At 52.7% G+C, this 22,964-nt stretch overlaps 1 protein-coding gene across 4 annotated transcripts in view; it reads left to right on the top strand.

Annotated features, from left to right (window-relative positions):
• The window catches only part of ACACB (acetyl-CoA carboxylase beta), a 123,538-nt gene extending 106,662 nt beyond the window's left edge, over positions 1-16,876 (top strand). For all 4 annotated transcript variants that reach the window (XM_064578534.1, XM_064578533.1, XM_045887467.3 and 1 more), the window contains 12 exons: positions 2,573-2,683; positions 3,788-3,931; positions 4,528-4,648; positions 6,088-6,184; positions 8,209-8,305; positions 8,858-8,993; positions 9,842-10,019; positions 12,074-12,186; positions 13,276-13,430; positions 14,056-14,226; positions 14,329-14,465; positions 15,273-16,876. In XM_064578534.1, coding sequence (XP_064434604.1) covers positions 2,573-2,683; positions 3,788-3,931; positions 4,528-4,648; positions 6,088-6,184; positions 8,209-8,305; positions 8,858-8,993; positions 9,842-10,019; positions 12,074-12,186; positions 13,276-13,430; positions 14,056-14,226; positions 14,329-14,465; positions 15,273-15,399 — 1,587 coding nt within the window. In that variant the 3' untranslated portion in view covers positions 15,400-16,876. The remainder of the gene's footprint in view (positions 1-2,572; positions 2,684-3,787; positions 3,932-4,527; positions 4,649-6,087; positions 6,185-8,208; positions 8,306-8,857; positions 8,994-9,841; positions 10,020-12,073; positions 12,187-13,275; positions 13,431-14,055; positions 14,227-14,328; positions 14,466-15,272) is intronic.
• The last annotated feature ends 6,088 nt before the right edge of the window (positions 16,877-22,964 follow it).

The raw sequence follows: 22,964 nt of genomic DNA, 5'->3' as shown, positions 1-22,964 counted from the left end.
ACATTAAAAAAAAATAAATTAATTAAAAAAATAAATTCAAAATGGATGAAAGACCTAAATGTGAGACAGGAAACCATCAAAATCCTAGAGGAGAACACAGGCAGCAACCTCTTTGACTTCGGCTGCAGCAACTTCTTACTAGACATGTCGCCGGAGGCAAGGGAAACAAAAGCAAAAATGAACTATTGGGACTTCATCAAGATAAAAAGCTTCTGCAGAGTGAAGAAAACAATCAACAAAACTAAAAGGCAGCCTACAGAATGGGAGAAGTTATTTGCAAACAACATACCTGGTAAAGGGTATCTTTATGTATAAAGAACTTACCAAGTTCAACACCCAAAAAACAAATAATCCAGTTAAGAAAGGGCAGAAGACATGAATAGACACTTTTCCAAAGAAGACATCCAAATGGCCAACAGGCACATGAAAAGATGTTCAACATCACTCATCATCAGAGAAATGCAAATCAAAACCATGATGAGATACCACCTCACACCTGTCAGGAGGGCTAAAATCAACACAAGGAACAGGTGTTGGCGAGGATGTGGAGAAAGGGGGACCCTCTTGCACTGTTGGTGGGAATGCAAACTGGTGCAGCCACTCTGCAGAAGTTTGGAGGTTCCTCAAAAAGTTAAAACTAGAGCTACCCTATGACCCAGCAACTGCATTACAAGGTATTTACCCAAAGAAGACAAAAATACAGATTCGAAGGGGCACATGCACCCAATGTTTATAGCAGCATTATCAACAATAGTCAAGCTATGGAAAGAGCCCAAATGTGCATTGACTGATAAGTGGATAAAGAAGATGTGGTGTATTTATACAATGGAATATTACTCAGCCATCAAAAAGAATCTTGCCATTTGCAATGACGTGGATGGAGCCAGAGAGTATAATGCTAAGCGAAATAAGTTAGAGAAAGAAAAATACCATATGATCTCACTCGTGTAATTTAAGAAAGAAAACAGATGAACATATGGGAAGGGGGAAAAGAAAAAGAAGAGACAGGGAAACAAACCATAGAGACTCTTAATGATAGAGAACAAACTGAGAGTTGATGGAGGGAAGTGGGTGGGGGATGGGCTAGATGGGGGATGGGGATTACAGAGGGCACTTGTTATGATGAGCACTGGGTGTTGTATGTAAGTGATGAATCACTGAATTCTACTCCGGAAACCAACATTGCACTATATGTTAACTAACTAGAATTTAAATTAAAAAAAAAAAAAAGAACTGAGTATTTAGCAGAATTTTTATCTGATTTTAATTGGTACTAAAGGAATATCTCCCCCCTCCCTCCCTTGGCCTTTTCAGAAATATTTGCTGTTTCTAGTCGTACTACTACCCTTTCATGGTAGACTGTCATTCGAGACCTTATCTTTTTTTTTTTTTAAGATTTTATTTATTTATTTGAGAGAGAGAGAATGAGAGAGAGAGCACATGAGATGGGGGAGGGTCAGAGGGAGAAGCAGACTCCCTGCTGAGCAGGGAGCCCGATGCGGGACTCGATCCAGGGACTCCAGGATCATGACCTGAGCCGAAGGCAGTCGCTTAACCAACTGAGCCACCCAGGCGCCCTCGAGACCTTATCTTTACATTCAGTGTTGGATCATCAGTTTCCGAGGTGGAAAATGCTGGCCATGGGTGTCTTCCTTAGGCTTGTTTTCTAGATATCACTTATATATATTTCAAAATAAAAAATATATACCTTTAGATATATATATAAATAATTTATATATTGTATATTTTTTATATTCCAAAAATCATATTTTTATTTTAATATCTATAAACATGTTTATTTTTATTTATTCCAAAATAGATGTTTTATCTGTATCATATATAATTATATATATGGTACATATATATAATTTTGAAATAGTTTAAGACCCACCAGAAGTTACAAGACAGTGTAGAGAGGTCCCCTGTCCCCCTCACTCAGCTTCCCCCATGACGGCATCCTACGTAACCACAGTACATTAGCAAGACCAAGACGTTGACATTGGCGCAGTGCCCTTACCTCGGTAGCGACCTTACTCCAATTTCACGTTTTGCCCCAGCTCCTAGATGTCCTTTGGTTGTGTGAGAGGCCGCCGTGGCTCAGAAGAGCTACATATAAGAGCTAGGCCTTGGGGGCGCCTGGGTGGCTCAGTTGGTTAAGCGACTACCTTCAGCTCAGGTCATGATCTTGGAGTCCCGGGATCGAGTCCCGCATCGGGCTCCCTGCTCGGCGGGAAGCCTGCTTCTACCTCTAATCCTCCTCCCTCTCATGCTCTCTGTCTCTCATTCCCTCTCTAGCAAATAAATAAAAAAATCTTAAAAAAAAAAAAAAAAAGAGCTAGGCCTTGGATGAAGCAAGAACCAGAACATTCTGTGTCTGTTGTCTGTCCTCACCACACTCTTCTTTGTTCACCACATTCTTTCTGGAAGCCAGGGTCCGGTGAGCCCGAAGACCTGGCTTGTGCCCGTGGTGGTTGGTCACCAGTCAGGTTGCCGGTGGCCCGACTGTAGCTTCCACATGCCCCGTGGGTTCCTGGTCTGCCTCGGGAATTCAAAGGGGCCCCTGTCTCTGCAGGTGACCTGCCGAGCCGTGGGGATCGGGGCCTACTTGGTGAGGCTGGGCCAGCGAGTGATCCAGGTGGAAAACTCTCACATCATCCTGACGGGAGCTGGTGCTCTCAACAAGGTGACCGCGGAGGAGCTTGGGGCGGGGGGTGGGAAGGGGGCCGCCATGGGGGGTGCTGGGACTCAGTCTAACATTCCCATGTCCCCTGATGGGGCAGTTTTCTCAGGATGAAACCAGTGTCCTTCCTACTGACGTCTTCTAGCTCTTTTTCCAATGTGCACTTATCTGAGTGTCTTCTGAGCCGAAAAAAATTATTTTATTTTTTTCAAGATTTTATTTATTTGAGAGAGAGAGAGAGCGAGCCCTAGCAGGGGGAGGGACAGAGGGAGAGGGAGAAGCAGACACCCTGCTAAGCAAGGAGCCTGACGCGGGCCTCGATCCCAGGACCCTGGGCTCATGACCTGAGCCAAAAGCAGCCGCTTAATCGACTGAGCCACCCAGGCGCCCTGAGCCAAAAAAATTAAAAAAAATATATTAGGCTCTTGCGGTAGAACTCTCTTGTGTACTGACATTTAAGTGTTTAAAAATTATTAACATGGCATTACATATTGCAGAAAACTGGAAAGAGACGTGCCCCCCCCCCCGCCCCGCCCCCTGTAATTTGGCTCCTACTAAAATTTTGCTGTATTTCCTTCTTGTCTTCTCTCTACCTGACTCCGGGTAAATGTAGAGTTTGGTATTCTACTGTTTTCACTGTATTAAAACATACGCCCCTGTGGCCATAAAGCCTCTGTGATATAATGTCTGCTAGAATCCCACTGAAGTTCTCAAAGTCTGCTCCCCGGACCAGCAGCATCAGCCTCACCGGGGAACCTGTTAGGAATGCAGATTCTCAGGCCTCGGTGCCAACCTGCCGAATCAGAAACACGGGGTGGGGTTTCTTTTTTTGAGAAGACCAAAGTCATCTGGTGGGCGCGCTGGCTCTCACATTGGGCTGCACGTTGGAATTACCTAGGAATTGAAGGAAAAAATACTGATGCCGTGCCCCAGCCCCAAAGATTCTGCTGTAATGGATCTGGGTGCAGCCTGGGCAGCAGGACTTTTGAGAGCTCCCAGGTCATTGCAGTGTGCAGGTGGAGGACCACAGAGGGAGATGATTTCCAAACGGATGGGAGGGGCCTGAGCTGGAGGGGGCCCCTTGCTAAGCAGGCCATGTCAAAGCAGGTCCTAGGCAGAGAGGTTTACACCTCCAACAACCAGCTGGGCGGCGTGCAGATCATGCATTACAACGGCGTGTCCCACATCACCGTGCCAGATGACTTCGAGGGCGTTTACACCATCCTGGAGTGGCTGTCCTACATGCCAAAGGTGCGGTACCCCCCTGCGGCTTCGAGTCGGGAAGACGTTGTGATCAGGTTCATTTGCTGGGTAACATGGGAGTTTGGCAAACAGGGAGCTCTGTCACTGTGGCGAGGGTTAATTTTTCTTTACTCCTCCCTCCTTCCCTCTCTGACACCCAGCCCTGTACTGGCTGTTGTTCGCTTTTTTTTTTTTTTTTAATGCCACTGTAAGGATGTCTTTGGAAAGGGATAGCGTTGCCTCTCATCAGAAGACATAACACTGAACAATAGAGACTCCTGGAGCTTTGCAGCCAGGCTGGATTTGCTTCCTGGCTCCCTCCTCCCTAGCAGGGAGACCTTGGGCCAGTCTCTTAATCTTTCTGAGCCTCAGTTTCCTCATCGGTGAAATGGGAATCACAAGAGCACATACCCCAGGCTGTTACCCTCATGATTTAGGGCAATGATGTTGAGAGCCCGGCACCAAATGCTACTCATCCTGGTAATGACTGGCTAGTTCAGCCTGGGCTCTGCTGCGTAACCAGGCATAATCGTGGTTGGAGGAGAGAAGCAGATCGCAGGCATCACTGACAAGCACAAGGAGACAGAGTTGGTTTCCTTTTCTAGGATAATCACAGCCCACTCCCCATCATCACACCCACGGACCCCATTGACAGAGAAGTTGGATTCTTCCCGACCAGGGCTCCCTATGACCCCCGGTGGCTGCTTGCAGGAAGGCCTCACCCCAGTAAGTTCTAAAGTGCTTTGCCTGAGACCTGGCTCTTGGGTTTCTTTCCTGCACCTGGGACAAAGGAACACTCAGAGAGAAGCAGGGATCCTGGGCCACATGTCCCAGAGGGGTGCGCCTGAGATCCCATGTGCAGGGAGCAGAGGGAGCGGGGTTTTTTCCTCTGTGCTTCTCCTGAGCTGTTAACCAAGAAGAGGTGGAAACAGCCTCTGGTTTCTGGGGCTGGTAGATGGAGGGGGAGTGCAACACAGCGCATGGCCTCCCTCCCCCAAACCGCCCCATGGTTACAGAGTGGACAATACAGACATCAGAGTGTCCAAGAGAAGACTACTCCCCCTTCTCCCTCTTTCTTTCTGGCTCTCTGTTTGGCTCTCCTTACTAAGGTAGCCCTCCAGGGGTTCACCCGGGACGGACGACCTCGCCTCTTCATACACGTAGAGATGGGCACACTCCCGCTTGCACACACACATTCTCTCTGTCCCTCCCTCTCTCTGAAAGGGGCCAGTTTGTCTCCGGGAGGCGTATGGTTACATTCTGAGCAGCCAGGACAGAACAGGAAAGCTGAGCTGCCCCCGTTCCCATAATCCCCGGTCTGTAATTTCAGATGCTGCCACTGTCAGAAACCGGCCTGGCCGTCCAGCCGGCTGCGTGGCTCAGGAGGCCCCTCAGCCTGCTTGCCCGTCTTGTGTTTCTCTTGGGCTTTCTTGCCTGTGAGCACCGAGGGGGGCAGCTTTAACCTGATTATAAAATATCGAACTTGTTTCTGACCATTTTCTCCATCAAGTCAGGCCAGCCCCCAGGCAGACACTGGAGTCAGGCTGTTGGGGTTCAGGCACCCAGCTTCCCTCCCCGGCAGCTCGGGACCCTCCTGTCACCTGGCTCCTTTCTCCTTGCCCGAACCCTGTGATGGACACGCCACTGCTTCCTGTCCGGGGATGGCTGCAGCTGACATCATCCTGTCCTCCCTCCTCCCCTCCTTTTCTCTGTCTCCATCTCTCTCTTTTGGGGGGAGACAGCGCCCCCCCGCCCCCCAGTTAAATGTTGTAAGGCTGCATCTGGCATGTTGAGGATGAGGTTTTCAGGGCAGGTAGTCCCTTCCCCAAATCCCACCTTTTGAAGGTGTCCTGTCAACTGTCTTTGCTTCTTGGGCTCATCCTTGGGATTAGGATCTCCGTGTGTTTGACATTGACAGGAGCTGATGGAGTTAGATGTTCCAAGTGGGCTGAATTCCTGACTTAGCCTATTTCCTGCAGCCCTGTTTTGGGGGGATTTTTTTTGTTGTTATTTTGTTTTGTTTTTTGATGGGGTTGGGATCTGTATGGTTTTCTGGAGAAACAGGTGTTTGGGCGTCAAGGCCAGGTTGTCTGTCCCACCGTGCAGACCCAGAGACCCTCATCAACCCAACCCCTTAGCCTGGGCTTATGTGCTCCTGTCCACAGCTCTGAAGGGATCCTGGCAGAGTGGCTTCTTTGACCATGGCAGTTTCAAAGAAATCATGGCACCTTGGGCCCAGACCGTGGTGACAGGACGGGCAAGGTAACGTTGAGGACGGGGCAGCCTGCACTCACCTGGCCTCCCCGGGTATCGGGATTCCCGGGCACTAGGCCAGGGGTCCTTTCCTCTCGGGTGACCCCCAAGAGCACTTTCCTTCTGGCCTTGGGATTTTCTGAAAGAACAACCAATCTGGGGGATCGTTTTCTGGATGATGAACTTCTTCATAAAGTCTGGATTTTCCATGGCCTTAGTAGGCATCTCAGCCAGCTTGTTGCTGAGGGCCAGCACCCTGGCCCCTAGTGTCTGCCCCTGGGGCAGGGATCCCTAGCCACGGGGGCCATGGGTCCCTTTAGGAATCAGAAGGGCTCCGGATGCTCCCACCAGAAAATTGCACAGACGCTGCCAACTATGAATTCCATTTCAGGAGGGCCATGGTCAGAAACCCCCTTGTCTACGCAGCTGGTGGATGGCTTAAATGCTTGAATGCTCCCAGAACTGAGCAGCTCATTCCTCAGTGGTGTAGTTCTCAACTTTCCAGACACGTCCCGCTCCCTGCAAGATCCTTCCTATGTGGAGCCCAAAGCAGTATCCTTATAATTTACCATTCAGATTCCCGGCACTATGTAGCTGCTACGGGTTCGGCTCTGGAGTCAGATCTGAGGTCAAGCCCAGCTGTATCACTCACCCTCTCTGGGCCTCCACATGCTCATCTGCAAGATGGGGATGATAATCCTACCCCCAGAGGACTGTTGTGATGATGTATGTTAAGCACTTACAATATCATAAACGCAGGTGCCTGGGTGACTCAGTTGGTGAAGCATCCAGCTCTCGATCTCCACTCAGGTCTTGATCTCAGGGTCGCAAGTTCAAGCCCCATATTGGGCTCCATGCCAGGCGTGGAACCTACTTTAAAAAAAAAATCATATATGCTCCGTAAGTGGTAGCACCTGCTAGTACTCTCTTTGTTGTTGCTATTATTTCTCTCCTGGGCAATAAGTAAGTATTAAAATACTAAATACTAAGCCTCATATTAATAGCTGGTTCACTTTTCCATAAATGTTTTATTTTAAAAACATTTTTTTTAAAACCTGAAATGAGATCGGCTCCCCCTTCCACACGGAAGCCCTTCCTTTCTTTAAAAGATTTTTTTTTAATTTTTTTTATTTATTTGAGACAGAGAGAATGAGAGAGAGAGAGCACATGAGAGGGAGGAGGGTCAGAGGGAGAAGCAGACTCCCTGCCGAGCAGGGAGCCTGATGCGGGACTGGATCCTGGGACTCCAGGATCATGACCTGAGCCGAAGGCAGTCGCTTAACCAACTGAGCCACCCAGGTGCCCCGCCCTTCCTTTCTTTAAAGACTTTCCCTCCACCTGCCTCGTAGGGTCATTGAGAGCGTAAACAAGAGTAACCCAGGGTCGCGCCCAGCACAGGGCCGGCCCCATAGCAAGGTAACAAGCAGTGACAATCACTGTTGTCATAGAATCCCCCTGAGCAGAGGCTCCTTCAGGCTCAGCATCCCTCAACCCTTTCCAAATGTGCCTCGGTGCCTAGACGCGCCCCGTCCCCATGTGGGAGCTGCTGGCCACCGTTGAAAGAGGTCCCGTTCCTCCACTGCACTTGCCACGTTTCCGATGCTCAGCATCCACAGGAAGTGGCTCATCACAGCTGCTGTTCTGGATGGCACAAGACAGAGAGCGCGCAGCATTGCGGGAAGTTCTAGTGGACGGCGCTGCTCCCGTCCCTGCACTGGCCCCACCGTCCCCATCACCACGACAGCTGGTGCCCCAAGAGGGGCGCCGATAGCACCTTTCCAGCCTGCCCGCTTGTGAGGAGGCTCTTATTGCTTGGAGTCTTCCAAATGAATGCCCTCCAAGAAGATGACCCGCCAGAGTAAAAACCGTGCTGTCTTCTGTGTGCCCCCCTCCCCGCCATGAGTGCTCGTGTACCCAGGATGCCCACAGAATGTCAGCCGGGGCTGGGAGGACCCATCTACCGCTGAATCCACAGCGGGGAGGTGGGTGTCGCCTGGCTGACCCAGCCTGGCTGACCCGTGCCTGCCTCGCAGGCTAGGGGGGATCCCTGTTGGAGTGATTGCCGTGGAGACGCGGACCGTGGAGGTGGTGGTGCCTGCGGACCCTGCCAACCTGGATTCAGAGGCCAAGGTGAGGGGGCTGGGAATTTGGGACTGCTCTTTCAGCTGGCTTAGCCACCAAGAGTGAGTCCTGGGTGGTCGCATGCTAGGGTCTGGGGCCAGTCCTTGGCCATGGGGGCGCATTTCTCCAGCACGGTTTCTGTGGGAGGCAAAAATGGTCCCACACGGTTTTTCTTCTTCTTCAGAGGGTGACAAGTCCCTGGGAATCCTTCCTGCCTTCCGCCTCCATCCCTGTCACTGTGTCTAGGGTGGGCCATGGCACATACTGGGAGGAGCTCAGAAGGCAGAGGGTGGGTCCTAGGACTCGGTGCGGCCAGGACTAGCTTGGCACTTGGCACCCCTTTGAGCCTGAAAATGAGGCTGAAGGGACCTGCAGCCCGTGGAGGCAAGCAGGGCCCCTAGCAGACGAGCTTTGAGCCCTCCCTGTGAGCCCATGGCTCTGGTGTAGGTGCCAACACAGATCAGATTGCTTGCCCTCTAGGGTGTGGCTCAGATGGCTGTCCCCATGTCCTCTTGCTGCTCTTGCACAGAGGAGTCTGATCCAGGCCACTCTGTGTTTCAGATAATCCAGCAGGCGGGCCAGGTGTGGCTCCCAGACTCGGCCTACAAGACGGCCCAGGCCATCAACGATTTCAACCGAGAGAAGTTGCCGCTGATGATCTTTGCCAACTGGAGGGGGTTCTCCGGTGGCATGAAAGGTAAGGCTGCCTCTCCTCTGGGTGTCCTAAAGCTACGGGGTCAGCACCCCGGGCAGGGAAGCCCCCTCAAGGTGGTGCTACGGTTCTACTCTGGATGGCTCCGTCATCCTCTTAGCTGAGACCCCCATGGCCCTGAGGACGGGAGCAGTTGAGGTCACATCTTCCCATTTTACAGATGAGGAACTGAGGGTTCCCGGTGTGACTTTCCAGAGGTCACACTGTGAGGGGCAGGGCCAGGAGGGCGGCCCTGGGAACTTCCCTCCTGTGAAGGGGCTAAGAATAAGACCAACCCAAGAGGTGCAAGGTGAGGATTTGATGAGCTGATCGCTGGTACGTGGTGTTAGCTCTTGATGTGATGATGCCCGATTTTATTGTTGCATTGTAACCATGTAAGGTGCCTGGTACTTGGAGGGCCCTGTCTTGGTGGAAAATAAGGGCCATACTGTGTGTGGGCAGGAGGCAAGGACCTGTGTTATTGCTGGGTAGGGTGTCTGTGTGCTGGAACCAGCAGGACAAGGCCGGGGGCGGGGGGTCAGTCACCAGCAAGGGCATCCCAGAGTCAGAACTGGAAGGAATCCTTGGGATGGCCCTACACCTCCTTTTACAGATGGGGACACTGAGGCCCCAGGCAGGGAGAGTGACATGTCCAAGTCACATGGACAGTCAGGGTGCCATCTGTACCTGGGCTCACTCCTGACTCCCAGCCCGGAGCTCTTTCCATGGTGCCACCAAGCACCCCGGCTGAACACTTACTCAGGATGCCCAGGATGATGAGCGCTGCGGGCTTGGCATGCGGACAGGTGCTGGGGCCTGCGGCCTCCTCAGCAGGTGACTGCTTTGTTTTGCAGACATGTACGACCAGATGCTAAAGTTTGGAGCCTACATCGTGGACAGCCTCAGGCAGTACAAACAGCCCATCCTGACCTACATCCCACCCTACGCGGAGCTCCGGGGGGGCTCCTGGGTGGTCATGGACTCCTCCATCAACCCCCTGTGCATAGAACTGTACGCAGACAAGGAGAGCAGGTGGGTGTGTCACCCTCAGCCTGGCTGAGCCTTGGCTTGTTCTCCCCCCCCAGACCTGAAAGCCCGTTGTCATCTTTAAGCTGCTGGCCAGGGATTGCCAGGGCATTGAAGTTCTTTTGTTTTCTTTTTTTTAAGATTTTTATTTATTTGAGAGAGAGAGCACGAGCGGGGGGGAGGGGCAGAGGGAGAGGGAGACGCAGACTCCCCGCGGAGCAGGGAGCCTAACATGGGGCTCGACCCCAGGACCCTGGGATCATGACCTGAGCCGAAGGCAGACTCTTCACCGACTGAGCCACCCAGGCGCCTGGCATTCTGAGTTTCTGAAGGATGGAGAGCCTCCAGTTTTACCAATCTGAAACTAGCATCCAGTGCACAAGTAGATTTTCTCAGGAAAGGGGGCGCCGGGGTGGCTTAGTCGGTGAAGCGTCTGCCTTCAGCTCAGGTCGTGATACCAGAGTCCTGCGGATCGAGTCCCGCATCGGGCTCCCTGCTCCGCGGGGAGTCTGTTTCTCCCTCTGCCCCTTTGCCCACTTCTGTTCTCTCTCTCAAATAAATAAATAAAATCTTAAAACAAACGATTTTTCTCAGTAGAGTTAGTGGCTGGAGCCGGAGACGGCAGAAGAACTGTTGTTTGTTCTTTCATGACTTATATTCACCTGCTTCCCAAGGAAGTTTGCAATCAAAAAATCAGGAAAGATGGAAAGCACTTGAGGTTCCTGGCAGCCAGGATGAAAAGGGAAATAAAACCCGTCATCTGCTTCCCCCTGGACTCTGATTCTCTCCCAAAGCTACGAGTTCCTGTAGGGGCCGTGCTTTATTCAGTTTTATAACCCAGGGCCTGGCACCATGCCTGATTGCTAGGGGGTGGTTGGAAAATAGTGGTTGGGGGTGCCTGGGTGGCTCAGTCGTTAAGCGTCTGCCTTCAGCTCAGGTCATGATCCCAGGGTCCTGGGATCGAGCCCCACATCGGGCTCCCTGCTCCGCGGGAAGCCTGCTTCTCCCTCTCCCACTCCCCCTGCTTGCGTTCCCTCTCTTGCTGTGTCTCTCTCTGTTAAATAAATAAACACAATCTTAAAGAAAAAAAAAAAGAAAATAGTGGCTGAACTGATATTTGCATGAAAGGATACCAGTTCTTCAGGGGAAAGAAACCTTGGTGCTTTTTTGAGGAGGAATTCATCCCAGGAATGTTTACAGAAAGAATAATGACAGTAAAACTTGCCACACAGTGTTTGAATGACTTTCAAGTGAAGACTCTGCTCTATGGTGTATAGGATGTAAAGACCTCAGGAGTAGTTCTGTCTAAGATAGAGGCTTCCTCTGCTCCTGTAATTCATTCATTCATTCATTTGTTCATTCATTCAGTGAAGATTTATTGAGCACCTACTATGTGCCAGGCATTATGATAAAACATTGTGATGTGCAAATGAGCCAAACGTGTCCTGCCTTCAGTGCATCTAGACTCTCATGGGGGGCTGTTGAGGTCAGACCTCCAGGAATATTCAGGACATAAGCAGCCTCGAATGGGGTCATCATGAACTTTTCACTCTGGCCACCAGGAAGCTCAGAGCTCCATGGAGTATTCCTCAGGGCTTCCAAGCTATCAAAGGATGGGGGGCAGTCTGAAGGGTGAGTGAGAGGCTTGAAATGGGAGGCCAGCTCCTACTGGACCATGTGGAGCTCTATATTGTGACTCCATGAGCTTTAAGGAGATCAGAAACAGTACCGTGGCCCAGGGAGAACAGACATTAGGAGAGTCATAAAGGACTGTGGCTGAAGAGCAGGAGGGCTAGGCTGTTCTGGAGAAAGTCATATGCTCTCAGAGCTGAAAGGGCCTTCCAGAGCTCAGAAAACTTGATTTTAAAATGTGGACTCAGCCCCTCATTTTATGGATATAGAAGCAGATGACCAGAGAGTCCCCTCTGACTTGCCCAAGTCACAGAGTGAGTCCGTCAAAGAGCTAAGAAGTCACAACCCAGATTTCCTGGCTCTCCTGCCTCCACCCCCTTGTTGGGGAGCATCTCCTACATCTCCACCCCTGCCTCTTCTTTTTTCAGGGCAAATATTCTGGAGCCGGAGGGAACAGTGGAGATTAAGTACCGAAAGAAAGATCTGATAAAGACCATGAGAAGGATTGACCCAGTTTACAAGAAGCTCGTGGAACAGCTTGGTAAGAGGGTTGGAAGTGCACCATCTCTCAGAGGGCAAGAGAAGCCCAGCCTGCTTACTACTAGAGGTTTCTAGTTTGGTAAAAACAAAGTGAAACATCCCGAAACATACCTACAAAAATGGTGAGATGTTTTCAGTGTTCTCGTGTAGCAAAATCAACCCCTTTAATGCTAAGAAAAAATGTTTAATGCCTTAGTGTATGTATTTCTCAACACATACAAAATATAAAAATGGAAGTATTTGGGGCCAGTAAAGGAGATCAGCATTTTCACAGCAAGATGTCTTTTTAGAATTTTCCATCAGACAAAATATTTTACTAGTTTTGTTTGAGTGATAGCTTTGTTTCACTTGTAACCTTAGATGTAATTCTCTTTAAAAGCCCATATTGGGGGCACCTGGGTGGCTCAGTCAGTTCATCGTCTGACTCTTGATTTGGGCTCAGGTCCTGATCTCAGTGTTGTGAGATCGAGTCCCACATCTGACTGTGGAGCCTGACTGCGGAGCCTACTTGAGATTCTCTCTCTCCCTCTCCCTCTGCCCTTCCTCCCCAACTCATTCGCTCTCTCACTCTCTTAAAAAAAAGTCCATATTGGATGGCAATATCTTTATAACTGTGTTCTTCACAAGATTTATCTGTGTGTGTGTGTGTGTAATTTCTTTGGTTTGGTATCAGGGTAATGCCAATCTCTTAGAATGAGTTGTGAAGTGTTCTCTCTTATTTTCCAATTTTGAACTGGCATTATTTCTTTAAATCTTCAGTAGGAGGTTTCTAGCTACAAATTCCTCTTTATTCTATATAGGACTATTGAGGCTATCTGTTTCCTCTCGGCAGAGCTCAAAGAATTTGTCTATTTCATCTAAGGTGTGAAATTGGCAGAGTTTATAATCTTCCCTTCTTATCTTTTGCAATATGCAAAGCACAGTGGTTCTTTCTGATTAAAGGGGCACATGCAGAGTCGCAGGCTCAATGCTGTCTCTCTGTTGTGAGTGCCTCCCTGAGATGGCAGGAGCAGCTGGATTGGGGGGTACGATCGGAATTCAAGTGTGGTGGGCCTCTGCCGCAAAGCCTGGTTTGTGCCCTTGCCCACAGGAATGTCGGAGCTGTCCGACATGGACCGCAAGGACCTGGAGGGCCAGCTGAAGGCCCGGGAGGATCTGCTGCTGCCCATCTACCACCAGGTGGCAGTGCAGTTCGCCGACCTACACGACAGGCCCATCTGCATGCTGGAGAAGGGTGCCATCGCTGTAAGAGCCTGCGGCTGTGGGGCAGGGCATGAGTGGGCCATCCTAAGGTCACCTGGCTTCCAAACAGGAGGCGATCTGGGCGGGAACGCCACATGTTAGAATCACCTGGGGAGCTATAAAAAAAAAAATCTCAGGGCTCAGGTGGCTCTCCAGACTAATGAAATGGGGTGGGGCGGGGGGAGCCTGGCATCAGTAGGGTTTCGAATCCCCAGGAGATTCCAACAGGCAGCAAGGTTTGGGAACCACCGGTCTGACCTCTGTGTGTGTGTCTGTAACTGCTGGGCCACATTTGGGACTGGTTGGTCCTGCCCTGCACTCACCCAGCACTGCCAGTCCCAAGCCCCGCCCCATCGCACCACCCCCAAGAGGCTATCCTAGAGTCAGCCTACCAGCCTGTGTGTGGTGCTCCCCTCCCCAGACAGCCTAAGCCCTGCATGCCTCTGGTAAGCCAGTGTCGGGTTCTGGTGGCATCTCCCCTCTGCCACCTCCCCCCAAAACCTTAGCTGCCTGGTCTGTAAGATGGGAACCATCGGAGAGCCTGCACCTTGTGTGGGGCCCAGCCCCAATGGTGCCGTGCATCTCCCCCTGCCCTCCCGGAGGGCTCAGGCCTGGGGCTCATCCGCAGGACATCCTGGAGTGGAGGACCTCACGGACCTTCTTGTACTGGCGCCTGCGCCGTCTCCTTCTGGAGGACCAGGTCAAGCAGGAGATCCTGCAGGCCAGCAGCGAGCTGAGCCACGTGCACATCCAGTCCATGCTGCGCCGGTGGTTCGTGGAGACCGAGGGGGCCGTCAAGGTGGGCCTGGGGTGGAGACGGGGTGGAGACGGGGCAGGGGCCGCGGGGGGCCAGAGGCTAGCTAGACTGCTGGGCGTGGGGTCCATCTCTCCCCTCCCCCAGGCCTACCTGTGGGACAACAACCAGGTGGTGGTACAGTGGCTGGAAGAGCATTGGCAGGCGGGGGACGGCCTGCGCTCCACCATCTGCGAGAACATCAAGTGCTTGAAGCGAGACTCCGTCCTCAAGGCCATCAGAGGGTGAGTGGCCACCCCGCCCCCCTGCCCATCCCTTGGACTTCTTGGCAAGTGCGGGAGCCAGGATTTTCCTCCAGCCGCATGACTCCAGAGTGGCTGCGTGGTCCCCAGGCCTCAGGCTCAGGCCTGTATTCCTTGCTGGAATCTATGGGGCGACTCATCCCAAGGTCACAGCTAGAGCACTTTTTTTTTTTTTAAGATTTTATTTATTTATTAGAGAGCATGCACAAACAGGGGGGATTGGGAGAGGGAGAAGCAGATCCCCCGCCAAGCAGGGAGCCCGATGGTGGACTCGATCCCAGAACCCCAGGATCGTGACCGAAGCCGAAGGCAGCCGCTTCACTGACTGAGCCCCCCAGGCGCCCCAACTAGAGTGCATTTGTGAGAACCCACATTCCTTCCCGCTAGGCTGTCGGCTGCTGCCTCCCATTTGGTATCAGCCTTCCCCAAGGATTTGCTCACCCAATTCCGACGGGGTCCCCTGTGAGGTGGGTTAGGTGATCCCGTGGGACCCCATTTGGGGAATGATGCTGAGGTTCCGGGGACGTGCTGTCTGTCCAGTCACACAGCTAGTGGCTGACGGGGTCCACCGTCCTCTGAGGTGTTCTCATCCCCAGGTGGTGTGCCCTCCCGCCACACGGGACCATCACCCCCGTGGTGGCCACAGCACAAAGAGATTTGGGAGCTCTGGGTTGTCACGCACACGGGAACATGACACGGGCCCCGTGCAGGGATTCTTGGGACCTGCCCTAGGGCCCACTGAGCTGAGTGGCAGGAATGACCCCAGCCCTCTCTCCCTTCCCACCGCAGCCTGGTGCAGGACAACCCTGAAGTGGCCAGGGACTGCATTGTGTACATGAGCCAGCACGTCAGCCCAGCCGAGCGGGCCCAAGTCCTTCACCTCCTGTCCACTGTGGACAGCCCAGCCTCCACCTGACCCCCACCACCTCGCCACTTGCAGGACCACGGGCAAGAGAAACCATGCTGACCCACCTACCGCAGGCCTCATCAGGACCTTGGGGGTTTGCTTTAAAAAAAAAAAAAAATCCTGGGCATTTCTGCAGGGCTGCTGGCCTCCCACTCACTCCTGTCTCAATAAAAGGCTCAGGAGTGTCCCCTTCCAAACAGAAATAGCTTCCTGTCCATTGCTGGGAAGTTTGTTCTGGTATCTTGAGACACCACATTTTGCTGCATCACCGAATCAACCTGAGCCCAGACACCCCGGTTTCCTTTTGCTTTCCGGTGCCTGGCGTGCGGGACCCAGGTGTTCCTGCAGGCTTGTTTTGTATCCGATCATGGAATCTTTTATTTTTTTACTCTTGAGACCAACTCTTGATGGAAACATCTTCTATATTTCAGCAGAATAAATAGGCCAAGGAAAGAAGTACAGAGACAAGACGAAAAAAAACAAAACAAAAACCCTATTTTTGTAATGATGCTTATTCGGATGCTGTCGAGTCACTTGGGAAAGGGTTTGAATGATTTTTTAGGAGAATAAAATGGTATCTCGTTCACCAAGTGGCCCCTAGAGAGTCGCCAGGAACGTCTCATTGGTAGGCCATGCTTAGAGATTTTGTTTTTGAGAGAGAGACAGTAAATGGGCAGAATTGCCCGGCTGCCGCGTGGCTCCTAGCCCTCCGCCGGTCCCTTCCCTCCCCCTGCATGCACCCTCGTGGCAGTCGGAGAGTACAGAGGCAGAAGGAAAACCGCCACCCGGCCATGAGTGTCACTGCTGTGATTGCCACGGCCCTCCCTGGAGAGCCCCTCTGCTGTCACTCACCTGGTGCCTCAATGTCTGTGGACGGATCCAGCCCCAAAGGGCAGAGCTGTGGATGTTCAAGGACTGGACCATGAGGGCCGCACCGATTTGCTCAGGGAAACCTCTGTGACATGCACTCCAGCACTGGGCTCTGAAGGCTGCCCCACGTCAGACCTGCTATCCTCCTGGCCCCGTCCCTCGGTCCCCCGGTGCCAGTAATGGGGGCAGTCGGCCGTCCCCCCCCCCCGCCCCGCCAATGCCGGGACGGGCAGTTTGTCTGAGGACACCACGTGTCATGCCGGACCCGTTCGGAGGCCAGCGAGGATGCCCAGGGAAGCCCCCGCAAGCCAGGATGCTTGAGGATGCCTGAGTTGACAAAATACAGTTGGGCCATCAGCCAATGACAGCCCTGGCAAAGCAAAGTGTCCTGGCGGCAGTGAGGGTGGGAGAAAGATGAGTGAGCTGTTGCCCCATCCTGCGGCCCGTTGTGGGAGGGAGCAGACCTCCGTGCTGCATTGGGACCTGAATGTTTCCCAGTGCGGGAGGCTCCTGTGGTTTTGGAGGGAAAGAGAAGTCGATGACTAGCTGCTACCCAGGAAGGGTGGGTGGGGGAACCCACCAGGAGGTGTGTGGAATAAAGTATTTTTTAAAGGAAGCCCTTTGGCCTTGACTTATTCTCGGGACCAGAAAAGGCAGGCCGCCTCCCTGGGTGATTCCGCCGCAGCTCACCAGCCTCCTACATGGGCTGAAATCTTGAGCAAGCCCCCATCCGAGGAAGACAAAGCTCTGATAGGAGTTTGTATCCCGAAGACCACAGGTGGACTTGGTCTTTTCAGCGGGATTTCAAAAATGAGCACATGTCGCTATCTGCCGGCTGATGATGCTGAGTTTAGCGCATTGGCAATCAGCTCAGCTGCAAGTCCTTTGCCTGATCAGGCTGACTTCCCTCCTTGGGGGACTTTGTGCAGCCGCCTCCAAGGAAGTCATACCACCGAGTGTGGACAGAGGCCTCGGTGGGCAGCTTGGGTCCAGACCAGATGCTCAGGGTGATGGCCACTGGCTGTGTGTGGCGCCCTGACTTCATCCCATGCGATCCTCGGGAGCCCCTGAAGTCCATGCTACCCTCTATCCTCACTTCTATAGACAAGAAAACGCCGGCTCAGAGATGAACAGACTTGCCTGAGGTCACACAGCTGGTGAGAGTTGGGGCCAGGCCCCCAGGCTGAGCCAGACTCAATCTTGCTAGGCTTCTGGCTTTCCCAGAAATCCTGAACCTTTGCAGAGGTTACATCCTGAAACGTGAGGACACCATCTAGACCTGCCCCACTCCGCCCCCTGGCTAATCCAACCAACGTCATCACTTGGATCCTCATCAAGAACCTGGCACCTCCTGGGCCAGGCCTCTGCTGGAGGCCAGCTACCCCTCCATTCACTGAAGTCTCTCCCTCCCTGGATCAGCAGATTCTGGAGCCCCCCCCCCCGCCCCACAAAATCACCTCAATGAGCCCTGTGTCCTTGTGCGTACAGCTTGTCCAAATCACAAATGTGGGGTGCTGCCAAACGGCATCCCAACTTCTGCCCCTTGGTTTGCCTTCCCCACCTAGTTCTCCAGCTCCAAAAGTCAGTTGGCCTTTTAGCCCAGAGTCATTCTTCCCCCGCCACTTTGTTATGAAAAATCTCCAAACACCAAAAAGTCAAATTCTCAGCCGCAGACCCCTAATCATCCAGTACTCACTGCTGTCCTTGATGTTTTCTTGTGCTTGTCCTTGCTTACTGCCTATCTCTCCATCTATCCATCCCTCTCTCAATCTGTCAATCCATTTTCTTATTTGGACCTATTTCAGAGTGAATTGCAGACATTAGTATATTGTTCAAAATGCGTTTTTTTCTTTAAATCACATCCTGAGGGGCGCCTGGGTGGCTCAGTCGGTTAAGCATCTGCCTTCGGCTCAGCTCATGATCTCAGGGTCCTGGGACCAAGACCCCCGTTGGGCTCCCTGCTCAGTGGGGAGTCTGCTTCTCCCTCTGCCCCTCCCCACCTCACCCCTCAGCTTGTGCTCTCTCTCTCTTGCTCACTCTCTCAAATAAAACCTTTAAAAAAAATAAATCACATCCTGAGCTCCTCTGCAGGTGAGAGCACGTTGAGAACAACAGAGGTGTGTTGAGATGAGGTGGCCAACCGCGTGGCTAGGGAGGGGGGCTCCGGCCTCCCAGTGCACAAGCCTGTCTGTGCCAATCATTTTCACTAACTATTTATTGAGCGCGTACTATGTGCCAAGCACTGTGTGAGGGGGCACGGCCATGAGCAAGACAGCCACTCCCGCCCTCGGGAGCTGATGTCCAAAGGTAGAAATTGCAAGTGGTTAACTACAAGGAGACCTTCCTGGGCACAGCTGTAGTTGCTATAGCAGCTGATGCCCAAGCCACGCCAAGGCTTTCTGCCGATAGTCGACCCCAAAATGCCCCTTCACTGTTCCAAGTGCTCCCAGGGAAGAGTTCTCACTTGATCCTATATGGACTGGCATGAGCCACACCCAGCTTGCCCACCTTTCCTACAGACTGTCATCCTCACGCACCAGACCAAACTTGTCAGTTCACCTTCAGATGAGCACAGACTATTTCTCTTGTGAGAAACACTCCTTCCCCTTTGGCCTTTGCGTAGCTGACTCCTACTCATCCCTCAAAACCCAACTCAAATGGTGCTTCCTCCAGGTAGATCTCCCTGACCACCTCCCCAATGGGTTGGGAGCCCGTTCCCTGTGGTCCCTCAGCTTCTGTGTTTCTCCTCTTGCCTGCTCATATATATATGAAATGTGGATTTGAAAATGAAATGTATACCTAGGGATCCCTGAATCCCTCTGGCTACTGAGCGGAGGAGGGATTTTGGAGAGCAGTCTTACCGGCAGAGAGGTGGTCCCCTTCTGGAAGGTGAGGGGAAAGGCCACTTTCAATGATGATCTGTATCTTGTGATATTCTGACCCACGTGTAGCTCTGAGCAGCTCCGTGTGCAAGGAACACAGGCCAAGAATCTAGGATGTTTCATTTTTCATTTTTTTATTAGTGTAAGATATACATAAGATTCACCATTTTGGCCATTTCGAAGTGTATAGTTCAGTGACGTTACGTACATCCACGCTGTTGAGCAACCGGCACCACCATCCGTCTCCATAACATTCTCATCTCAGACTGGAACTCCTTGCCCATTACACACCCCCTCTGCCCCCTTCCCCCAGCCCCGGCGACCACCAGCTCCTCTCTGTCTCCATGAATCTGCCGACTCTGGGTACCTCCTACGAGTGGAATCATGCACTGTTAGCCTTTTGGTGGCTGGCTTCTTTCACTCAGCATAATCTCCACAAGGTTCATCCCTGTTACGGCACGTGTCCGAATGTCCATCCTTTTTAAGGCTGGGTAACGTCCCATTGAACATATACACTACTGTCTGTCTTCGTCCGTTCAAGCTGCTGCAACAAAGTACCACAGACTCGGGGGCTTATAACTTATAAATAACAGAATTTCATCGCTTACGGTTCTGGAGGCTGGAAATCCAAGATCAGGGTGACACCACGGCCAGGTGAGGGGCCTCTTCTGGGTTGCAAACTTCTTGCTGTGTCCTCCCCTGACAGAAAGGGCAGGGAGCTCTCCAGGGCCTCTTATAAGAGCATGAATCGCATTCATGAAGGTTCCACCTTCGTGACCTAAGTACCTCCTGGAGGCCCCACCTCCTGATGCCATCACGTGGGCATTAGGATTTCAACTAATGAAGGGGGGGTGTGGCCGAACACAGACATTCAGACCATAGCACCCACATTCCGTTTATCCGTCCATCCATCGATGGTCACTTGGGTTGCTTCCACCTTTTGGCTTTTGGGAATAATGCTGCTGTGAGCATGGGCGTGCCAAGATTTCTCCGAGTCCCTCCTTTCACTTCAATTGGGGGTAGATGCCCAGACGTGGAATTGTGGACCAAACGGCAATTCTATGCTTCACTTTTGGAGAAGACGTGGTACTGTTTTCTGCGGGGTCTATACCGTCCTACATTCCCACCGACAGGGCATGAGGATTCTGGTTTCTCCATATCCTCCCCAACACGTACCGGCTTTTTGGTTCGTTTCTGTAGCAGCCGTCCTTACAGATCAAGCCTAGAAGCAGTTTTAGCTCAGAAGTCGTTGAACTTTTCGCTTGCATCCCTCCCACAGGGTGGCGGGGCACATGCAGCCTCGCCCTTGTGCGCCTTTAAATTTTCCTTCCCTGTGCATCCTGCTTCCCCCGCCCACCCAGCGGCTCCTGCCCGGGCTGCCCTGCCGTCCGCCAGTTTGGTCTTCCGCCTGCTACCCCTGGACTGGAGGTGGGGGTGCTGAGACCCCGGGGATGGGAGGCTCCGCATTCGCACCCAGAGGAGGAACCGGCATCGTCCAGAGGAGGCAACACCTGCTTCCTCATCTCCTCTCCTACGTCTTGTGTCCTTTCCTTCTCTCCCTCTCTCCGAGCCTCCACCAGCCGCCCTTCAGGAGCAAACACTCCGCGAGGCAGGGCGATGCCACGGGAAGGGCCGGGACATCGGCAGACCTGGGGTCGAACCCACAGTTGCGGCCCCACTTCCGGCCAGCAAGCGGCTGATGCCAGCAGAGCTGAGCCCCGGGAGATGGATACAGGGCCGGCGCGGGGAGCAGAGCGCCCTTGGAGTCCCAGCTCCCGCCCTGACTAATCACAGGTAAGCGGGCTCCGCCTCTCTGAGCCTCAGTTTCCTCTTCTGTGAAATGGGCTGTTTGTTTCCTGCGGCGGCTGTCACAATTAGCACAAGCTTAGCAGCTTCAAAACCACACAAACGTGATCTCTTGCGGTTCTGGAGATCGGAAGTCTGAAACGGGTCTCGCTGGGCTAGAATCAGGGTGTTGTGAGGCCTGTGGCCCTTTTGGGAGGCTCCGAGGGAAAGCCCATTTTCTCGTGTTTGCCAGTGTCTAGAGGCCCCGTCCCGTTGTCAGAGCCAGCAAGGTGGGCTCTTCAGAGCTGACACCGAGCCTCCCTCCGTCACGTCTCAGGATCCTGTGATTACAACAGGGCTAACCTGGATAATCCAGGAGACTCTCCCTAGATTCAGGGCAGCTGATACACAACCTTAATCCCGCCTGCTCCCTTCGTTGCCCTTGCGTAACATAACCAAGTCACAGGATTAGGACGTGGCCACCGCCGGGGAGCCACTATTCCACCTCCCGGGGGGACGGCAACTACCCCCCCCCCGCCCCCCAGAGAACAGGATAAATGAAATAGGCCATGTCGCAGTGCACGGAGCACAGAGTAAGCCCCGTACGTGTGGGCCGGTCGCGTTGCTCTTTGTGCGGTTAGAGCGTGGGTGATTTCTCCTGGAGGGAGAAGAGAAGCTGCAGGATCACGAGCTGAGTCTCTGTTTTCTCATCTGGGAAACGGGGCCATCTCCTGCCTCGGTGGGTGGTTGAGCTGGACTAGTCAGGAGCGGCTTCCTGGTGTTTAGCTCAGTGCAGCACGCAGCTGGTGCTCAAAGGGTGGCCAATGATGAGTATTTTTCTCCGGAGTTGACCGATTGCAGAAAGAGCCTCCACGAAGCCTCATTCCTCCTGTCTCTCCTTTGAGCCTTCTCCCGGGGTCAGCTCGGCCCCTGCATGGGTAACGCTCGGGATGTGACTGGGGCTCTGGCTGAGAGCTTGTGACCTTTTTGCCTTGATTCTGTGCATACGAAGCTTCACCCTCCAGTGTGGCGGCCCTGTCCTGTAGCTTCTGCAAAGTCCCCAGGTGATGCCCATTTGCTGTGACCGACACGGCCTGGGTCATTCCAACCCCAACCAGTCAGAGGGCGGTGGGGGCAGTGATGCACTCATTGGCCAGGCTTGGGTCACAGGGCCACCCTGGAACCAAGCCATGGAGGGAGTCTCTCCCTGTCATCTGCTTGGTTTCCACTGAGGTGGGGCCCGTCCGCCCTTCCCCATCATCATCCTCCTACCCTTCCTTTCCTGCTAATTGTCACACATGCACGGACTGGTGTCCCCAGTGAGGCTGCAAGCCACTCCCCAGGAGGGCTAAAGAGCTAGACCGACTCCTAATTAATGCACCCTTCTGCTGTTATCTTGGATGGCAAGACATTCCTTTATTTCCCTGAGCCTCAGTTTCTTCATCTGCAAAATGGGTGCAGTGACGAAGCCATGCCTGGCAGGGTCGTAACGAGGATTGAAGGAGGGCCTGGTGCTGAAAAGGGTGCACCTGCTCCCACCTTGTTACCTTCTCTGACCCCAGGAATGCACCAGAGGCAGCGCCACTGAGCTCTAGCTCTGGAGTCTGGCACACACGGCCTCAGTCCTACCTCCTCGGCTGATCTGAGCCTCTGCTTTCTCAGCAGTAAATGGAGTTCACATCCCTGCCTGAGGGATGCCTGCCAAAAGCCTGACACTGAGGGCCAGTGAATGATGGCTATGCTAATTTTCCCAATAATGACAAACTCCAATGGGAACCTGGCATCAGACGCCTGGGTACAGTGTTGCTGTGGTGTGACCTCTCTGGGCCTCAGTTTCCCCATCTGTAAATGGGACCTCACCTGTGAGTGGCGAGTGACAAACGGCGTTTTTGTCCTTCACCCCCCCTCACACCTCTCTCTGAGCCACAGGGCTGCCATTCAGCCTTTATTGACAAAAAACAGTTATTCAACACTACTCTCACAGAGTCTTGGCGTCACCCGAATGCGGGGTCTTCATTAACAACAACTCAAACATCT

Source organism: Mirounga angustirostris, unplaced genomic scaffold, assembly GCF_029215605.1.
Source record: "Mirounga angustirostris isolate CCGP_5_RB_7025 unplaced genomic scaffold, mMirAng1.0.hap1 SCAF_14, whole genome shotgun sequence".
NCBI classification, from domain to species: domain Eukaryota; kingdom Metazoa; phylum Chordata; class Mammalia; order Carnivora; family Phocidae; genus Mirounga; species Mirounga angustirostris.
This window is presented reverse-complemented; position numbering and strand designations above follow the sequence as displayed.